The 20,674-nt window shown below is 30.2% G+C and overlaps 1 protein-coding gene across 7 annotated transcripts in view; it reads left to right on the top strand.

The window, feature by feature from the left end:
* The window catches only part of LOC135142580 (zinc finger protein 768-like), a 159,258-nt gene that overhangs the window by 27,081 nt on the left and 111,503 nt on the right, over positions 1-20,674 (top strand). For 6 of the 7 annotated variants that reach the window (XM_064074301.1, XM_064074306.1, XM_064074304.1 and 3 more), the window contains exons 2-3: positions 2,744-3,141; positions 3,712-4,371. In XM_064074301.1, coding sequence (XP_063930371.1) covers positions 3,817-4,371 — 555 coding nt within the window. In that variant the 5' untranslated portion in view covers positions 2,744-3,141; positions 3,712-3,816. Of the gene's footprint in view, positions 1-2,743; positions 3,142-3,711; positions 4,372-8,372; positions 8,511-20,674 lie in introns of those variants that run through there. The other variant, XM_064074307.1, reaches the window with a different exon arrangement.

Consider the following 20,674-nt stretch of genomic DNA (forward strand, 5'->3'; position numbering starts at 1 on the left):
AAACGAAACAAACTGTAGATTCAATTCTTGCACTAGAAATAACAACAAACGTTTTCATTATACGACTTGACTCCCAGATACCTAATCAAATTCTACTAAAGAAACTAACTTTAAATTTAATACATTTTTAATGACTTTTAACTATCTTAATTAACACAAATTAATGTCATTAAAAATTGTACAAATTTGTTAAAAATAATTACATGTAAATTATACACAAATGTGCAAATGATAACAGAATTAAAAGTATTATTTAAAGCTGTAGGAGAAATTTCTCCATTACGTTGTCAAATAAAAAAAATAAACAAAAATAATTAATTACATATACAGGGTGATTCAAAAATTCAATTACGTCAACATTACTAATTTTTCAAGTTATTCAGAAAACGTCTTGATATGATTAAAATTTATCTAAATGCAAATCCCTTCCACAAACGAAACAGACTGTAGATTCAATAGCTTCACAAGAAACAACAGCAAACATTGCCATTGTAAGACTTGATTCCCAGATACCTAATCAAATTCTACAAAAGAAAATAACTTTAAATCTGAGACACTTTTAATGACCTTTAACTGTATTCATTATCACAAATTAAAGTCATTAAAAAATGTTACTATTTTTTCTAACAGTTACTTGTAAATTAGACACCAATCTACAAATGATAACAGATCAAAATTGTTAGAGATGATTAACTACTTATACAGGGTGATTCAACAACTCTATTACGGAAGGATTACTCATTATGTTAAGTATGCAGTTTGAAATAATTTTCGAATATACAGGATGTTTCACCTATAAGTTATAAATAAAATAGTAGATAAAACCTATAGGATAGTAAAGTTTTAATAGCAATAATTATTGAAATATTGGAATAAAACAAATAATACTTAACTTCACTTAAAAGTAAAAATTAAACAACGATAATTGGCTGCATACACAGGGTGACGGAATATAATTATTACGAAACGCGCTTTGAGTACACGATCTAAAATTTTTTACGAATGTACAGGATGTTTCACTATTTTGTTATAAAATTTGCATAAAGCCGCTAACAAACGAACATTTAGGATGTATAAAAACAATTCTAAATTAATCAAGTAATTATTACTAGAGCACCCTGTATGTATAATATATGTATAAATCCCTAAAAGTACAATTATACGCGTATTGGTTAACATTGCAGTACAAAAAATACACAATAATACGTAATTATTATTTTCTCAGCATGTTAAGGTCGTTCTCTTGTAAAAATAAAGCTACAAATAAATCATGAAACAATTACTTTAAATAATATACATGCAAATATTCAAGACAGCAATACAATTAGGGTAAATGTGTACAAGAGTGCGCATATGTATAAGAGTACGCACTGATGATTTCTGCTTATTAGTGCCATCTGGGTAAGATGAAGTTATACCATTCAGAATTTAATGTTAAACCTGAGATAAAGGTGCAAAAGTGACCTGAATATAGTTTATAGTTTGGTCGTACTGACGATTTTATGTTCACACGTTGTGTGGATGTAATTTTTACCGCTCATAGTTTTAGTTTTTTGTAAGGTACGTACCAGTTCTTTTATTTTACAGTAATAATTTTCATTAGTTGTAACTTTTAAGGTGTCGTTATACACTAACAGTTTTACACTTTCTGTCCATCAAAAGCTTTTAACTTTGAAAACATTAGGTTATGTATAAATGTACAAGAGTGCGCAGCGAGGTATTGTATAAGCGTGCGCATTGCTTGCAATATGTAGTCTAATAGTCTTGGAGATACATATCATACGGTAATGAATTATTTAACTCTACTACTTTGTACTGCTTCTCGAGTTGTGGGGTGGTGGTTATGGTGATTTTTTTTTTATTTTTACTTCCTGAGCGTGTTGTAATCGAGTCCGTCGACCGACTTTCTATTTTTACGTTTTCTCGTCTTTTCAAGACCCCTAGAGTACGAAGAAATAGGTCTCCCGTTTTATGTGTAGTCTGTAGTCACTTATTCCCATTTATTTTCACCTTAGAAACAAATATTTTTTCATAAAATGTAATGCGTACTCATAAGCGTTCAAATGCGCACTCTTGTGCAATGAACTGTCTAACAATGCGCATTTACACATCTTGACAAAAATTGAAATTACTCTTAAATTATAGTGGTGTTGGGGCGTACAATTAAATATATCTGATCTCTAAACATGTATATAACGAACCCATATCATAAAATTTGTCTATCCAAAAAAATTAAAAAGTTGTTGACAGTTTTACACTAAGTGCGTACTCTTGTACACATTTACCCTACATTATTTGATTTGTTGCCTCTTCAGGACGTTTAATTTATGTCACTACACATTTTGATTAGTGTATTGACTTTTTTACCAAATAAACCCAGTATATCACACAAATTAAAACAGTCATACAAAAAGTAGGAGTGACAGCCCGAATATCGATTATTTTTATTAATTACTTTCGCAGCGATTAAAAAAGAACGAAAACTAATCGGTAATAAATTCCTAATAAAGTTTTTTGTTCTTTTTTTCTTCCACACACGTTTTTTCCGCATTCCATCACGTTAATTATTCCACAAATGGGACAAACTCTAAATTCGAATAACCCACGGGTGTCCACAACCGAAACAGCTCCTAGATAATTGTTTTACCGTTAGCAAAATCTTCCCATGGTCCGTTTTTTCGTCTTCCCCCTGCACGCGTTTTTTCCACGCCCAAAATTAATTCCATTACGTTAATTGTTTCAGATTGGAATTGAATAGAGCGCGTCGGCAGCAACAGAAACAACAATCCGGAAGAAAACATCTGCCAATCGTCCGCGTAAAAAAAGTAAGAAATCCGAGAGCACCCATTGTGGAAGCGAGACGGAAGCAGATCCACCCTTTTCTACATATACATATACGTCGGTACGACCTTAGTGCCGATCTAGCCGGCTTAGGAACCGAACCCTATCATACACGACAAAAACCAAACAGAGACACGCAAATCGAGTGCAATAGACAGACCGAAGACGAGCTAGGGAAAATTACTTACGATTTAGTCATAGCAGGACCCGTTTACACAAACGGGACTTATTTCCGCCTTTAACCGAAAAACCGTCAACATTTTCAACACGGAGGACCAAAATCTAATCAACAATCTCAAGGTGAGTGGGGGGCGAACGCGGAGAGGGGGAAGTGGAGGGGGGTGGTATTTATTATGATAGTTTCAATGAATTCTACAAACGAACCAAATTATAGATTTATTTTTTTATATAAGATAATAATTATTATTCTAGAATCAACTAAATTCGACAAATGAAACAACTCATACCTAACTAATTTTAGTAATAAATTAATCTTGGTTCGTATTTACTATAATATATTTTTAATATTTTATAAAGTTAGAATGTTATCGCAATTTTAATTTTTTTCAAAATAACAAGTACACTTGAGGCAAGTCTAAAATTGAAACAATTTTATCGACAGGTCATTGACTGTCTTAAATAATTCCAATATTTCTTACAGCCCATGACTATCCTAAAACATTATTATAATAGTTTCAATAAATTTCACAAATGGACCAAATTATAGTTTCATTGTTTACTTGTCGTAGATTAAAATTATAATCCACTTTTTATATTTCGTAGAGTGAAACAAATTCTCCTTTATTGTTTTTCCGCAATAACTTAACTCCACAAGTGCCCCAAACTCTACCTCGAACTCTTGTCCCCCAGGTCGAACATGAAAACCTCGTAGCGAAGTGGCTCCAGAACTCATTCAAGGCCCAGGAGAACGCCGCGCTGGACCTCCGTTCGACGCCGCTGTCCCTCCAGATCCCCATGGCCGAAGTCAACAACAGGCCCGTATTCAAAATGAACAACGACTTCTGGAACCAGGCCCGGGGGCCCCCTCAGAGCATGGCCCAGAACCTGTCCAACTCCAACCAGAACTCGCCAGTGCCTGGCTCCACGAACTCCATCCCGGCCCATTCGCCGTCGCAGCAGAGCAACAGCAGTCAGAACCACGTCATCACGCAGGGCGCGCTGGCCCTGCAGAACCAGCAGAACCAGCAGCAGCAGCAGAACAGCCAGCAGAACGCGCAGCAGCAGCAGCAACAACAACAGCAGCAGAACGCGGTGGCGCAGGGCCAGAGCAACGGGCAGCAGCAGCAGGGCCAGCAGCAACAGCAGGGCCAGCAGCAGCAGCAAAACCAACAGCAGCAGCAACTGGGCAGCCCCAACTCGCACTCTCAGGTGGCTCAGGCCCACGCTCACGCTCTGGCTCAGGTGCAGGCTCAGCAGCAGCTGGTGCATAGCATGTCGCAGCAGCACCAGCTGTCGGGAGGGCAGAATTCGCCGGACAAGATGGCGGAGAAGTTGGTGAATGATTTGCAGGTAGGTGTTGTCCGATTTTGATTTTCGCATGGGGGTGGGGGTTGGGTTTTGGGGTTTTTGGTTGGGGTGGGTGTGGGTGAAGAGTAGGCTGGTGGCGAAGAGGTGAAGGAGATGGAGTGACTTGAAATTGTTGTCTTGGAAAAATGAGGACTTTTGCATTAAATATTAATATATGGAATCTTTGCAAAAAAGAAGTTCTTTGCTTGGTGTAAGATTTAAAAACAGAAATTCCGATATTGTGAGGATTAGGATTAAGCAGACTTCTAACAGAAAAAGCCCCTATCATATTTAGAATTTTTGAAAAAAAAAATGAAAAGTTACAAGCATTTAAAATTATTACAAGAAATCTGAATAAAATTTGAACAATCTATTTTAAAAAATTAGGTCTTTCATTTTGTGAAAAATTTAAAATCAAAAATTTAGATATTACCTATAAGGACTAAGATTAAGCAAACTTCCGATAAAAGGAGTTTCAAATTTTTCATATTATTAATCATTAAAAAGAAATTGTGGATATTTACAGACCTGAAGCTTGAAATTACGGCTCCATTGAAACTGGTTGCTATAAATTGATTGTAAATTGAACATTTAGTTGAAAATTAAAATTCTAAAATCCTATGAGTGAGCAGATTAAGATTATCAGGGAATGTCAGTTTAAACCTTTATTTAATCTACAAGTTTAGAAAAAAAAAATGGAAAATTACAAGCATTTAAAATTATGACAAGAAATCTGAATAAAGCTTCAACAATCATATTTAAAAAAATAGATCTTTGATTTTGTGGAAAATTTAAAATCAGAAATTTAGATATTATAGGGATTAAGATTAAGAACATCCGATAAAAGAAGTTTCAAATTTTCCAGCTTATTAATCATTAAAACGAAATTCTGGATATTTACAGATGTGAAGCTTGAAATTACGGCCCCATTATATGGAAACTGGTTGCTATAAATTGATTGTAAATTGAACATTTAGTTGCAAATTAAAATTTTAAAATCCTATTAGTGATCAGATTAAGATTATCAGGTAATGTCAGTTCAAACTTTTATTTAATTTGCAAGTTTAGAAAAAAAAAATGGAAAATTACAAGCATTTAAAATTATGACAAGAAATTTGAATAAAGTTTCAACAATCATATTTTAAAAAAATAGATCTTTGATTTTGTGGAAAATTTAAAATCAAAAATTTAGATATTATAAGGATTAAGATTAAGAACATCCGATAAAAGAAGTTTCAAATTTTCCAGATTATTAATCATTAAAAAGAAATTCTGGATATTTACAGATGTGAAGCTTGAAATTACGGCCCCATAATATTGAAACTGGTTGCTATAAATCGATTGTAAATTGAACATTTAGTTGAAAATTAAAATTCTAAAATCCTATGAGTGATCAGATTAAGATTATCAGGGAATGTCAGTTCAAACTTTTATTTAATTTACAAGTTTAGAAAAAAAAAAAAATGGAAAATTACAAGCCTTTAAAATTATGACAAGAAATTTGAATAAAGTTTCAACAATCATATTTTTAAAAAATAGGTCTTTGATTTTGTGGAAAATTTAAAATCAGAAATTTAGATATTATAAAGATTAAGATTAAGAACATACGATAAAAGAAGTTTCAAATTTTCCAGATTATTAATCATTAAAAAGAAATTCTGGATATTTACAAATGTGAAGCTTGAAATTACGGCCCCATAATATTGAAACTGGTTGCTATAAATTGATTGTAAATTGAACATTTAGTTGAAAATTAAAATTCTAAAATCCTATGAGTGATCAGATTAAGATTATCAGGGAATGTCAGTTCAAACTTTTATTTAATTTACAAGTTTAGAAAAAAAAAATGAAAAATTACAAGCATTTAAAATTATGACAAGAAATTTGAATACAGTTTCAACAATCATATTTTAAAAAAATAGGTCTTTGATTTTCAGAAATTTAGATATTATAAGGATTAAGATTAAGAACATCCGATAAAAGAAGTTTCAAATTTTCCAGATTATTAATCATTAAAAAGAAATTGTGGATATTTACAGATGTGAAGCTTGAAATTACGGCCCCATAATATTGAAACTGGTTGCTATAAATTGACTGTAAATTGAACATTTAGTTGAAAATTAAAAATTTTAAATCCTATGAGTGATCAGGGAATGTCAGTTCAAACCTTTATTTAATTTACAAGTTTAGAAAAAAATGGAAAATTACAAACATTTAAAATTATAACAAGAAATTTGAATGAAGACTCATAAATATTAAAAAAAATCAAGTCTTTAGTTTAGTGGAAAAGTTCAAATAAAAAATCTGGATATTATAAGAATCAGGATTTATTAGTCAGACTGTGGATAAAAGAAGTTTAAAAGTTTTCCAGATATTTAATTATTAAAAGGTGATTTGAAAATTTGCAGCTTTGAAACTTCATTTACGTTCCTATAAAGTGAAACTGTTTGATATAAATTGATTGTAAATTGGACAGTTAGTAAAAAATAAAACGTTATAATCCAATAAGTGATCAGATTACCAGGAAATGTCAGCTTAAGCTCTTAATCATATTAGAAAATTTAGTAAAAAAAAAGAAGATTATAAACATTTTATAATATTTTATTATAAACATTATCATCATTTTCATGTATCTTTAATGAATTTCCACTAATCATGGCTGGCAAAATAGTAGTTTAGGTTTGCAGAAAATTTAAATTCTGAAATCTAGGTATTATAAGAATTGGATTATTAGTCAGAATGTGGATAACAAAAGTTTAAAAATTTTCCAAATATTTAATCATTGAAAAGAGATCTGAAAATTTGTAAATTTGACACTTCAGTTACGTTCATATAAAGTGAAACTAGTTGCCATAAATTGAAAATGTCAGTTGAAGCCTTTATATTTGAAAAAATTTGAAAAAGAGGAAAATAATTACAAAATTGAAGTACTGTTTATTCAAGAATTGTAATTAAACAAACTCAAAAATTAAGAAAAATATAACACTACATTTTTCGAAATTTTTTGCATAAGTCACGTATACACGTGCCAAAAACAGAACTCACAGATGAAACTTGAATAAAAAAAATCAAACCCGAACCTATTTAGTTCATAAGGAACTACAACACAAAGTTTTACCAGATTTCGCAAGTAAAAAAACCGAACTTCAACAACTCAAGAACTTTACAAATTTTAAGATAAATACCGCAAAATAAAGACGCCTCGTAGTATTTTTTCTCTTCCACAAACTAAAAAAAAAATATCCGCAAAAATATCCACCAAGCACTTCATATCTGAACAGCTCCTCCGGCAACAGCCTACTTGACAAGTGACACACACACCCCCTAATTTATTTTCGTCCACTTCTTCCTCCTCCATAACCGACGATTTTTTTGTGCTTCCACTACATTCTGCGCTCGAAATTAATTACACACTTATCGGGAAGTATTTATTAGCCGTATTGAGTATGAACCGAGACGGAGAGCGACTTTAATTACATACAGTCACTGTTTTAAAAAAATACCGAACATATGTCGGCAACATATGCTCAACATTTTAGTACGCATTGTCTTCGATCGGAAGGGTTATAATTTAAGTAAGAACGCCGATTAGCCGATCATTTCGGGCGCCAAAAACGCGCCGTTTTAATTGGACGGTGGCGCCCTCTCCTCGGCGACGTCTCAAGGTTTTTATCGACGCGCCAAGACGCCGGCACCCACGTGGTGCGCGTCCGCGCTGCCCGCACGCTTTTTCAATTTTGAATTTGGGGTTTTTGGTTCGTTTTCGCCTTGTTTTCGTCCTAAGACGGGTCGAGGAAATTTTCTGAAAAATGTAATTACCTAGTTTAATTGTAGATAGTGACAGTGCACAGTTGGTTATCCTACTTGAGTCACACAAGACAATGTGTCAAAATTAATGATAAGTTATCTGATACAGAATTTCCTCGAACCGTCACCACTTTCCTTGTTTCGTTCGTTTTTTTTTTTAATTTTTTATGGTGTTGTGTCCGTCTTCTTTGGTCTCTGTTGGAAATGTACTAATGTATACTAAACAGTTGCTTTCCCAACTAACGCTGCCGGACTTTAACCAACTGCAGAGGAACTCGACCTCCTCGGCCATCTCCGAAAGGACTCTCGAAGAATGCTGGACAACACTGCAGCGAGTGAGTTGGATTCTATTCAACCGTGTAGAGTATTCTTCCAGTACCAAAAACGAGAAAACCGATCCCCTATTTTTTCACGTTACAGCACAAAGGTGTACAGTGGCCTGCGCGAAAAAACGGGCGCTGTGCTGTCGTTACGAAACGGTTAATTGCCGCGGACCGTGCGATAATTGTGGCATTCCATAATGGGTAGTGAGGCGAAGATGACAAGTCATTACGGCTTTGAGGCGCGTTTTTGCTGGATGCATATGGCGGAAAAAATGGCGACGCGATTTTTTGCAGTGTCGCTGTTTGCCTCTGCAATTGTGACGCGATTATGCAAAGCAAACGGAGAACGCTGGATTGTGCAAATATTTGAACGTTGCGACGTTTGATTGTTTTTTTAGAGCGGGAGGTGCATACAGGGTGATGGGTTTTGGAGGATGGGAAACTTAGCAGATTGAAAAACTTGATTCAGGGCAATCAAAATTTGTAGTTTGGGTCTATATCAATAAATATCTAACAGTTTTTAAAATTCTTTGAACAAAGGTACAAAGTTTTGGAAATTTATTTTCTACTGTTCATTAAAAAATATTTTAAAAAGCTTAGAGACTTGAAGAATAAATAATAAATAAATTTACTAAAAAATATAAAAAATATAGAATAATCTCATGACAATGTAAACAATGTTGCGATGTTTTAAATTTCTATGATTTGTTTTTTAAAAAATTGGCAGTAAATGCTCAAATGTTAATAAATCCTAGAATTTTGAAGATGCTTTTCTAGGAATTTGATGGATAAATATTGTATAATTTAAGGCAAAATAATAAAAAAATGTACTTATATAAATTAATCTTATGACAATGTGAAAAATGTAGCCATATTCTAAATCTCTATGATTGATTTCGTAAAAAACTGCCAATAAATGATAATTTAGTTTTATTTCATTAAAGCGATGTTTTTCTTTTCGAAAAATAATTTCAAAAATACTTACAGCGTTTTCAAATTTTGAATTTTGTAATTTTAACATAGAAATTTTGTCATTTTTAAAAATCGTAATGAGGAAAAATAAAAAGGTGAAAATTTGGAAAAATCAAAATTTAGAAATTATTGTTCATTTCGATTTGGATAAATTGGAAAAAAACCGCCATCCTAGACGTACAATAATTAAATTTATATAACAAAACAGAAATTAGTTCGTGATTATATTATTTGTGGATTGTTACTATTTTAATGAGTAATATTTAAATTATTTGAATTAAGACACAAAATTTTCAAAATAATTTTTCTATTGTTCACACAGAACTATTATTCTTTTAAAAAGAGATCAAGTATTAACAAATCCTAGAATTTTGAAAATAATTTTCTAGGAATTTGAAGGATAAATAATATATAATTTAAAGCAAAATGTATAAAAAATTTCATGTCAATATGAATAATGTGTCCATATTCTAAATCTCTATGATTGGTTTCCAAAAAAACTGCCAAGCAATGGTAATTTAGTTTTATTTTCTCAAAGCGATAATTTTATTTTCGAAAAATAGTTTGAAAAATATATACTTACAGCGTTTTCAAATTTTGAATTTTGTAATTTTAACATAGAAATTTCTCATTTTTAAAAATCCAAATGAGGAAAAATAAAAAGGTGAAAATTTAGAGAAATCAAAATTTATAAATTATTGTCCATTTCGATTTGGATAAATTGGAAAAAAAAACGCCATCCTAGACGTACAATAATTAAATTTATAGAACAAAACAGAAATTAGTTCCAGATTATATTATTTGTGGATTGTTGCTATTTTAAGGAGTAATATTTAAATTATTTGAATTAAGAGACAAAATTTTCAAAATAATTTTTCTATTGTTCACACAGAACTATTATTCTTTAAAAAAGAGATCAAGTATTAACAAATCCTAGAATTCTGAAAATAATTTTCTAGGAATTTGAAGGATAAATAATATATAATTTAAGGCAAAATTTACAAAAAAATTTATGTTAATATGAAAAATGTGGCCTTGTTCTAAATCTCTATGATTGGTTTCCTAAAATCTGCCAAGAAATGATAAATTAGTTTTATTTCCACAAAGCAATAGTTTTCTTTTCGAAAAATAGTTTGAAAAATACTTACATCGTTTTACAAATTTTGAATTTTGTAATTTTAACATAGAAATTTTGTCATTTTTAAAAATCCTAATGAGGAAAAATAGAAAGGTGAAAATTTGGAGAAATCAAAATTTAGAAATTATTGTCCGTTTCAATTTGGATAAATTGGAAAAAAAACGTCATCCTAATAGACGTACAATAATTAACTTTATATAACAAAACAGAAATTAGTTCGAGAATATATTATTTGTGGATTGTTACTATTTTAATAACTAATATTTAAATTATTTGAATTAAGACACAACGTTTTCAAAATAATTTTTCTATTGTTCACACAGAACTATTATTCTTTTAAAAAGAGATCAAGTATTAACAAATCCTAGAATTTTGAAAATGATTTTCTAGGAATTTGAAGGATAAATAATATATAATTTACGGCAAAATTTATAAAAAATTTTATGTCAAAATGAAAAATGTGGCCATGTTCTAAATCTCTATGTTTGGTTTCCTAAAAAACTGCCAAGAAATGATAATTTAGTTTTATTTCCTCAAAGCGATAGTTTTCTTTTCGAAAAATAATTTGAAAAATATTTACAGCGTTTTCAAATTTTGAATTTTGTAATTTTAACAATAGAAATTTTGTCATTTTTAAAACTCCTATTGAGAAAAAATAGAAAGGCGAAAATTTGAAGAAATCAAAATTTAGAAATTATTGTCCATTTCGATTTGGATAAATTGGAAAAAAAACCGCCATCCTAGACGTACAATAATTAAATTTATATAACAAAACAGAAATTAATCCGAGATTATATTATTTGTGGATTGTTACTATTTTAAGGAGTAATATTTAAATTATTTGAATTAAGACACACAATTTTCAAAATAATGTTTCTATTGTTCGCACAGAATTATTATTCTTTTAAAAAGAGATCAAGTATTAACAAATCCTAGAATTTTGAAAATGATTTTCTAGGAATTTGAAGGATAAATAATATATAATTTAAGACAAAATTTATTAAAAAATTCATGTCAATATGAAAAATGTGGCCAGGTTATAAATGTCTATGATTGGTTTTCTAAAAAACTGCCAAGAAATGATAATTTAGTTTTATTTCCTCAAAGCGATAGTTTTCTTTTCGAAAAATAGTTTGAAAAATACTTACAGCGTTTTCAAATTTGGAATTTTGTAATTTTAACATAGAAATTTTGTCATTTTTAAAAATCCTATTGAGGAAAAATAGAAAGGCGAAAATTTGGAGAAATCAAAATTTAGAAATTATTGTCCATTTCGATTTGGATAAACTGGAAAAAAAAACGCCATCCTAGACGTACAATAATTAAATTTATATAACAAAACAGAAATTAGTTCGAGATTATATTATTTGTGGATTGTTACTATTTTAAGGAGTAATATTTAAATTATTTGAATTAAGACACAAAATTTTCAAAATAATTTTTCTATTGTGCACACAGGACTATTACTCTTTTAAAAAGAGATCAAGTATTAACAAATCCTAGAATTTTGAAAATGATTTTCTAGGAATTTGAAGAATAAATAATATATAATTTTAGGCAAAATTTATAAAAAATTTCATGTCAATATGAAAAATATGGCCATGTTATAAATCTCTATGATTGGTTTCCTAAAAAACTGCCACGAAGTGATAATTTAGTTTTATTTCCTCAAAGCGATAGTTTTCTTTTCGAAAAATAGTTTGAAAAATATTTATGTACAGCGTTTTCAAATTTGGAATTTTGTAATTTTGACATAGAAATTTTGTCAATTTTAAAAATCCTAATGAGGAAAAATAGAAAGGCGAAAATTTGGAGAAATCAAAATTTAGAAATCATTGTCGATTTCGATTTGGATAAATTGGAAAAAAAACCGCCATCCTAGACGTATAATAATTAAATTTATATAACAAAACAGAAAATTGTGCGAGATATATTATTTGTGGATTGTTACTATTTTGAGGAGTAATATTTAAATTATTTGAATTAAGACACACAATTTTCAAAATAATTTTCTATTGTTCACACTGAACTAGTATTCTTTTAAAAATAGATCAAGTATTAACAAATCCTAGAATTTTGAAAATGATTTTCTAGGAATTTGAAGGATAAATAATGTATAATTTAAGGCACAATTTATAAAAAATTTCATGTCAATAATTAAAATTATGTAACAAAACAGAAATTAGTTCGGGATTATATTATTTGTAGATTGTTAATATTTTATGGAATATTTTTTAAATTATTTGAATTGAGACACAAAATTTTCAAAATAAATTTGTTATTGTTCACACAAAACTAATTTTCTTTTAAAAAGAGATCAAATATCAACAAATCCTAGAATTTGGTAAACGATTATTTAGGAATTTATGTCAAAGTATGTAAAAAATAATATCTAATAAATTAATCCCCTAATAATGTGAAAAATGCGGCGGTTTTAAATTTCCATGAATTGTTTTTTAATTTTTTTTCTATTGAAAATAGAAATGCACAATTCTAAATGTACAAGAATTAACAATAAAGTAAAAATAGAATTTTTAGTGATTGTATTACTTGTGCATTAAATATTAACACCTCGCCCTGTGTACAAATTCGGTCGCAATCAATACAAAAAATGAAAACTTGTCTAAATTTAGTACAGTTTGCCTCAGTAGCCGATTTCCGAGGCAATTAACCGTTTGTGCACCTCTCCCTCCTTTTCTGTGTAACCGTGTTGTGGCCTGCATGCTGTGTGTGTTGTCCGCACCTTTCGTGTCCACTCTCTATATATAAATGTGTACAAAGACATGAAGTTTTTGGGGTATTGGCAGAAAATCATGTCTCCCGGTGAGTATTCCCCCAATTCCACATACGCCACACTCACCACCCTTACGGGGCGATAATTGCCGCCGCCCGCCCATCGCCACCCTCCATTCAGCAGCATGGCGACAGCTTTATCTCCCGCATAAAAATCGCAATACTTAACCCGCGATTTAAGAACGAATCTCGGTTTCGGGGGCGGTCTGCCGCCGCCACAACATCCGTTTCCGGTAATATTTCACCCCTTTCGCTCCGAGATCAACACGTTACATCTTGAAGGCGTTCTTTTCGCCGGAGCCGAGAAAAAATTCAATTTTTAACACTCGAACACGTTTTAATTTCGTTACTGTGCAAATAGAGGGTCGAGCGCCACCCCCGAAATAAAATAAAATTCCGTTTGAGAATCGTCTGCAGCGATCGTGATTTTTTTGCGAGTGTGTGAAAGGGAGGAAAGCATAATTCAATCAGCCCCCTTCGACTGGAACGAGTTTAATGAAACAATAACCCCTTGTGATGGCATTTAGAATATTAGAAAAAACGATTCACACGGAAGCGTTCTAAAACAAAAAATTATGCATGTCATTTACGGAGGGTCGAAGCATCCCGTCGCAGCGTATTGTTTCAGGCGGGTTGAAAAAATTTTTTAAATTAACCCTCATGCATGCAAATGAGAGCAGGTAAAAGAATAACACCTTTTGTGTTAAGGGGATGAAACGAGGAAGTGGAGCCGAGACGCCCTTTCCCACGTAAAAAATATCAAGAACACCCCTAAATAAGCGGGACTGAGACTACGGCTAAGTCTTAAGAGTTCTGGATGCAGAGATACGGTTACAGATTGTCTTCTGATCCGTGTCTGTTTGCACGACAATAAGATTTTTTATAAATACTCTCAAATGATTCTTACCAAGTACTTTCTTTTATTATTATCATTATTATTAAAATTATAAAAATAGAGCATTACTGCCATTAATTCTATGAAACTCATATACAAATAAAATATAGAGATTTTTAACTATAAAACTGACATTTATAAAGTTAACAAAATTTATGGAAAATCTATGTAACATCTGCAAAATCTACTAATCTCCGCAATCTGTGACACCGCAGAACTGACCAAATTTCTAAAATCTATGTCACAAAATTGATGAGATATTTTAAATTATGCAGTCTATGGAAAAGTAACATTTTTAATAGAAAATCTATGTAATTTATTGAGCCAAGATTTCTATGGCATTTGTGGCATATGTGGCAACCATAGAACAAATGGAAATTCTTAAACGAATTTTTTTCATTAATGATATGACACTTCTAAAATTTCTTCAAGGAACGATAAGCTATTGATCTATGTAATCTACCAAATCTTTGAAATTGGACGCAATTTGATGTACAAAATCTATGAAATCGTATTTTAGAAAATGGATTATTTCAAAATTATAAATATGCCAAACGTTACAATGCAAAATTTGCTGAATCTCTATGTATTTTTAATATGAAACTTACATTTATAAAGTTAACAAAATTTTTTGAAAATCTATGTAATCTCTAAAACCTGCAAGATCTACTAATCTCTGCAATCTGTGATACCGCAGAACTGACCAAATCTCTAAAATCTATGTCATAAAATTGAAGAACTATGTTAAATTATGCAGTCTATGAAAAAGTAACATTTTTAATAAAAAATTTATGTAATTTGTTGAGCTAAGATATTTATGGCATTTGTGGCATCTGTGACAACCATGGAACAAATGGAGATTCTTAAACGAATTTTTTTCATTAATGATATGACACTTCTAAAATTTCTTCAAGGAACGATAAGCAGTTGATCTATGTAATCTATCAAATCTGTGAAATTGGAAGCAATTTGATGTGCAAAATCTATGAAATCGTACTTTAGAAAATGAATTGTTCCAAAATTATAAATATGCCAAACTTTACAATGCAAAATTTGCTGAATCTCTATGTATTTTTAATATGAAACTGACATTCATAAAGTTAACAAAATTTTTTGAAAATCTATGTAGTCTCTAAAATCTACAAGATCTACTAATCTCTGCAATCTGTGATACCGCAGAACTGACCAAATCTCTAAAATCTATGACATAAAATTGAAAAAATATGCTAAATTATGCAGTCTATGAAAAAGTAACATTTTTAATAAAAAGTCTATGTCATTTATTGAGCTAAGATATTTATGGCATTTGTGGCATCTGTGGCAACCATGTAACAAATGGAGATTCTTAAACGATTTTGTTTCATTAATGATATGACACTTCTAAAATTTCTTCAAAGAACGATAAGCAGTTGATCTATATAATCTATCAAATCTGTGAAATTGGACGCAATTTGATGTACAAAATCTATGAAATCGTATTTTAGAAAATGGATTCTTTCAAAATTATAAATATGCCAAACTTTACAATGCAAAATTTGCTGAATCTCTATGTATTTTTAATATGAAACTGACATTTATAAAGTTAACCAAATTTTTTGAAAATCTATGTGGTCTCTAAAACCAGCAAGATCTACTAATCTCTGCAATCTGTGATACCGCAGAACTGACCAAATCTCTAAAATCTATGACATAAAATTGAAGAAATATGCAAAATTATGCAGTCTGTCAAAAAGTAACATTCTTAATAGAAAATCTATGTCATTTATTGATCTGAGATATTAATGGCATTTGTGGCATCCGTGGCAACCAAGGAACAAATGGATATTCTTAAACGAATTTTTTTCATTAACGATATGACAGTTCTAAAATTTCTTCAAGGAACGATAAGCAGTTGATCTATGTAATCTACCAAATCTGTGAAATTGGACGCAATTTGATGTACAAAATCTATGGAATCGTATTTTAGACAATGGATTGTTTCTAAACTCTATGTCATAATCTTGATGAGATCTCTTTAATCATGCAGTCTATGAAAAATGAACGTTTTTAATAAAAAATCTATATAATTTATTTCCATTTTAGAAAATGTATTATTTTAAAATTATGAATATGGCAAAACTTTGAATACAAGATCTGTCAATTTTCTATGTAAAATTCAGAAATTTTTTGATATGGAACTGATATTTACAAAGTTAACAAACATTTTTGGCACTCTATGTAATCTCTCAAATCTGTCATATGTGATAAATTTGATGAAAACAAAGGGACATTTTTTAATAGCAAATCTATGTCATTTATGGAGATAGAAGTTAGATACCAATTCATAGATGCCGTGCAATGTACAAGATCTATGAAATTGTATTTTAGAGAATGGGATTTTCCAAAATTATGGATATGGCAAAATTCACAATGCAAAATCTATAGACGCGCTATGTAAAATATAGAAACTCTGAAATATGTAAGTGACATTTATCAATGTAACAGAATTTATAAAATCTATGTAGCGTACAAAATCTGTGACAACCTGATTAAGTGTATTTACTTCATGCCATTGAATTTAAAAAATCTTAAATCTTACTCAATGATACAATGCAAAATCTATCGGATGTGCAAAATCTAAAATTATGAAATTTATAAAATCATTGTAGTGTATAAAAATCTGCGGGATTTACCAAACTATGCAATATGCGAAAACAACGACACTACATTTTTATACAATATGGAAAATAACATTCTAAATTAAAAATCTCTATCATTGACTGAAAATATTTTTTGAAAAATATCAGAGTTTTAACGTCATTGTATATCTAAGCTATTTCATAGAGGAGAAATTAAATCTGTAAATCTAAAAGTTCTAGATATTAATTTATGACAGGCAGTTTGTCAATAACCATTTCTATGCACAGAACGTACAAATAGATTTATATTCTATTCTACAGAATATAAATTCTATAATTCATGATTACGTAGATTCAGTTAACGGATTTACCCAATTTATAAGTGTATATGTGACATTGAATCCAATTAATAACATCCATTCATCAAACTTACAAATCTGGTAAATTAAAAGGCGCAGAACTTGTTAACTAGGTCAAGGTACCTAGAATATAAAATCTGGGGAATGCATGAAATTTAAGGAATCTATGCATTAATAAAAACTGTGACTCTTATAAAATCGATGAAATATTGTCCACTCAATCTAGAAAATTGGCTAATCTGAAAGTATAAAATGAATTTAGACTACTTTCTGCAGTTTAATTTTCCTCAGTATTAGTCCAGAATTGCTTTTTTCTTGTCTTCAGTAGAAAAAAAATCAGTGAATTCTACTTTTAGTCATTTTCTTTCCCCGACAATTATTTAAAAAATGGTCATTTCTCCCGCGACTCGAAACTGCCTCGTTTGGCCGGCGATTTACATAACCCTCCTCCAGTTTCTATTTTCGCTCAGGAAACGAAATTATCTAGTAAGAAAACGGATAAAAATGGGGCGGACGATAAGATCAGCCCGTTCCGTTCACGCACCCTTTTTCCAAGGGGATGACGTGTGCGTCAGAGTGAGATAACCGCGTTTTACAGGAATTATTGTTTTGTGTAGTGGTTGTGTACGCATTTTGTACCATTGGGTACCAGTGTGATGAAAATCGCTCGATATGATCTGGAAAACTTTGTGTTTTATTGCCATTTTTATGGTTTTTATGGGGTTTTGATGGGGAATTTTGTACCGGACGAGATTGATTAAAATTCCTGCTGGGGCATTTTTTCCACAAAGTGCGATGACTTCGCGTTGCCACCAATTTCCGTCGTCTTTGTGCCTGTTATTAGTATTGCTTTTTTTCGTTTAATCGATCACGGTGTATTAGGATAATTGATAGGCGAAGAGGAGTCGATTAAGAATTAAACAAGGGTCAGGCGGATGATCGATTCCAGAAAAACGATTGACGATTGTGTCGCGTATCGGAGGGTTAGTTATTTAGGGGTGGTCAAGGAAATTGTCGCGCGAAAACTTCCAGACGGGGTGTCTAACTTGTGGACGGTTTGCTGGTAATTTCGAAGTGGTGCGGAGATTGAAACACGTGTAAATTCAGAGGTTAAGTGCCAAATCAATTAAAATTGCGATAAACCAATGATCACGTTTTAACCTTTTTCCTCCTCGAGTTTGCCGGAGTTTTTCGGGCTAAAAATAGCCGACACATGCATGCGTTTAACCAAAAGCGATAAAAATAATTAGGGAGAAAAGTACAATTTTTGATAAAGTTGTGCGTCAATGGAGATCAACAGGATGTTTTTCACATTTTAATGTAACCTTAATAGATAGATTTTATTTGTCTACGGAAATCTACAATGTCGAACCACTAAATTGAAAAGATAAATTTTCCAGAATTTCTATTTGCATGTAGTACTTGATATTTTTCTAAGAGGCGGCACATTTAGTGCTAAGTCCGCATTTCAGGTAAGCGGCAATTTTTTTAATAAATAAACATCACAAAATAAACTGAATTGAAATTCAAAATGTATAAACTGTGAATTGTATAAACTTGTCACATATTATGAATTTGACATTTGTGAAATAAACAAAATTTATAAAATCCGTCCAGTCTACAAAATCTGTAAACTCTAAAAATTAGATATATCACAATACAATTTCAGAACGTATCAAATCTATTAAATCGATGTCACAAAATGTATGAAATATGGTATCTTATGCGGTCTGTGAAAAAATTTGTGTAATTAAAAATCTATGTAACTTATAAAAATATGAAATTTATAGACTCTATAATATATTTAAGAACCCTAGTACAAATGGAGAATCTAAAAGATATTATTTTCATTAATAACATAAACACATAGAGCCTCTTTAAAAATCTTTATAAACGTGATCTATGTAATCTACAAAATCAGTAAAATCTATGGATCTTATTCAGTGTTATAAAAATGTATAAAACCTTATCGAAATATAAGTATGACTGAGAAATATTATTAAATAACTGTTGATTTTGCGAAATCTAAAATTATAAAACCTACATAGAATATAAAAATGCTGACATATGAAAGTGACATTTGTAAAGTTAACAACATTTATAAAATTTGTAGGATCTAAGTGCCTAAGTAAAATGTGTCATATCCGAACAGCCAAAGTATATAGAATTTATGTCACAAAATATATGAGATATTTTAAATTATGCAGACTATGAAAAATTTTTTGTAATTAAAAATCTATGTGACTTATAAAAATATGAAATTTATAAAGTGTATATTATCTTTAAGAACCCTAGTACAAATGGAGAATCTAAAAGATATTATTTTCATTAATAATATAAACCCATAAAGCCTGTTTAAATATCTTTATAAACGTGATCTATGTAATCTACAAAGTCAGTAAAATCTATGGATGTTATTTAGTGTTATAAAAATTAATAAAACTTTATCGAAATATAAGTATGACGAAGAAATATTATTAAATAACTGTTGATTTTGCGAACTCTAAAATTATAAAACCTACATAGAATATAAAAATTCTGACATGGATAGTGACATTTGCGAAGTTAACAAAATTTATAAAATCTGTAGGCTCTAAGTATCTAAGTAAAATGTGCCATATTCCCAACAGCTAAAACATATAGAATCTATGTCACAAAATATATGAGACGTTTTAAATTACGCAGTCTATGAAAAATTTTTTGTAATTAAAAATCTATGTAACTTATAAAAATATAAAATTTATAAACTCTATATTATCTTTAAGAACCCTAGTACAAATGGAGAAACTAAAAGATATTATTTTCATTAATAATATAAACACATTAAGCCTGTTTAAATATCTTTATAAACGTGATCTATGTAATCTACAAAATCAGTAAAATCTATGGATGTTATTTAGTGTTATAAAAATTAATAAAACTTTATCGAAATATAAGTATGACGAAGAAATATTATTAAATAACTGTTGACTTTGCGAACTCTAAAATTATAAAACTTACATAGAATATAAAAATTCTGACATAGATGGTGACATTTGCGAAGTTAACAAAATCTATAAAATCTGTAGGATCAAAGTACCTACGTAAAATGTGTCATATTCCGAACAGCTAAAATATATAGAATCTGTCACAAAATATATGAGATATTTTAAATTACACAGTCTATGAAAAATGTTTTGTAATTAAAAATCTATGAAACTTATAAAAATATGAAATTTATAGACTCTATATTATCTTTAAAAACCCTAGTACAAATGGAGAAACTAAAAGATATTATTTTCATTAATAATATAAACACATAAAGCATCTTTAAAATTCTTTATCAACGTGATCTATGTAATCTACAAAATCAGTAAAATCTATGGATCTTATTCAATGTTATAAAAATGTATAAAACCTTA

The sequence above is a fragment of the Zophobas morio genome, unplaced genomic scaffold (assembly GCF_036711695.1).
Source record: "Zophobas morio isolate AGI-343-1 ecotype UQ-CSIRO unplaced genomic scaffold, CSIRO_AGI_Zmor_V1 ptg000049l, whole genome shotgun sequence".
NCBI classification, from domain to species: domain Eukaryota; kingdom Metazoa; phylum Arthropoda; class Insecta; order Coleoptera; family Tenebrionidae; genus Zophobas; species Zophobas morio.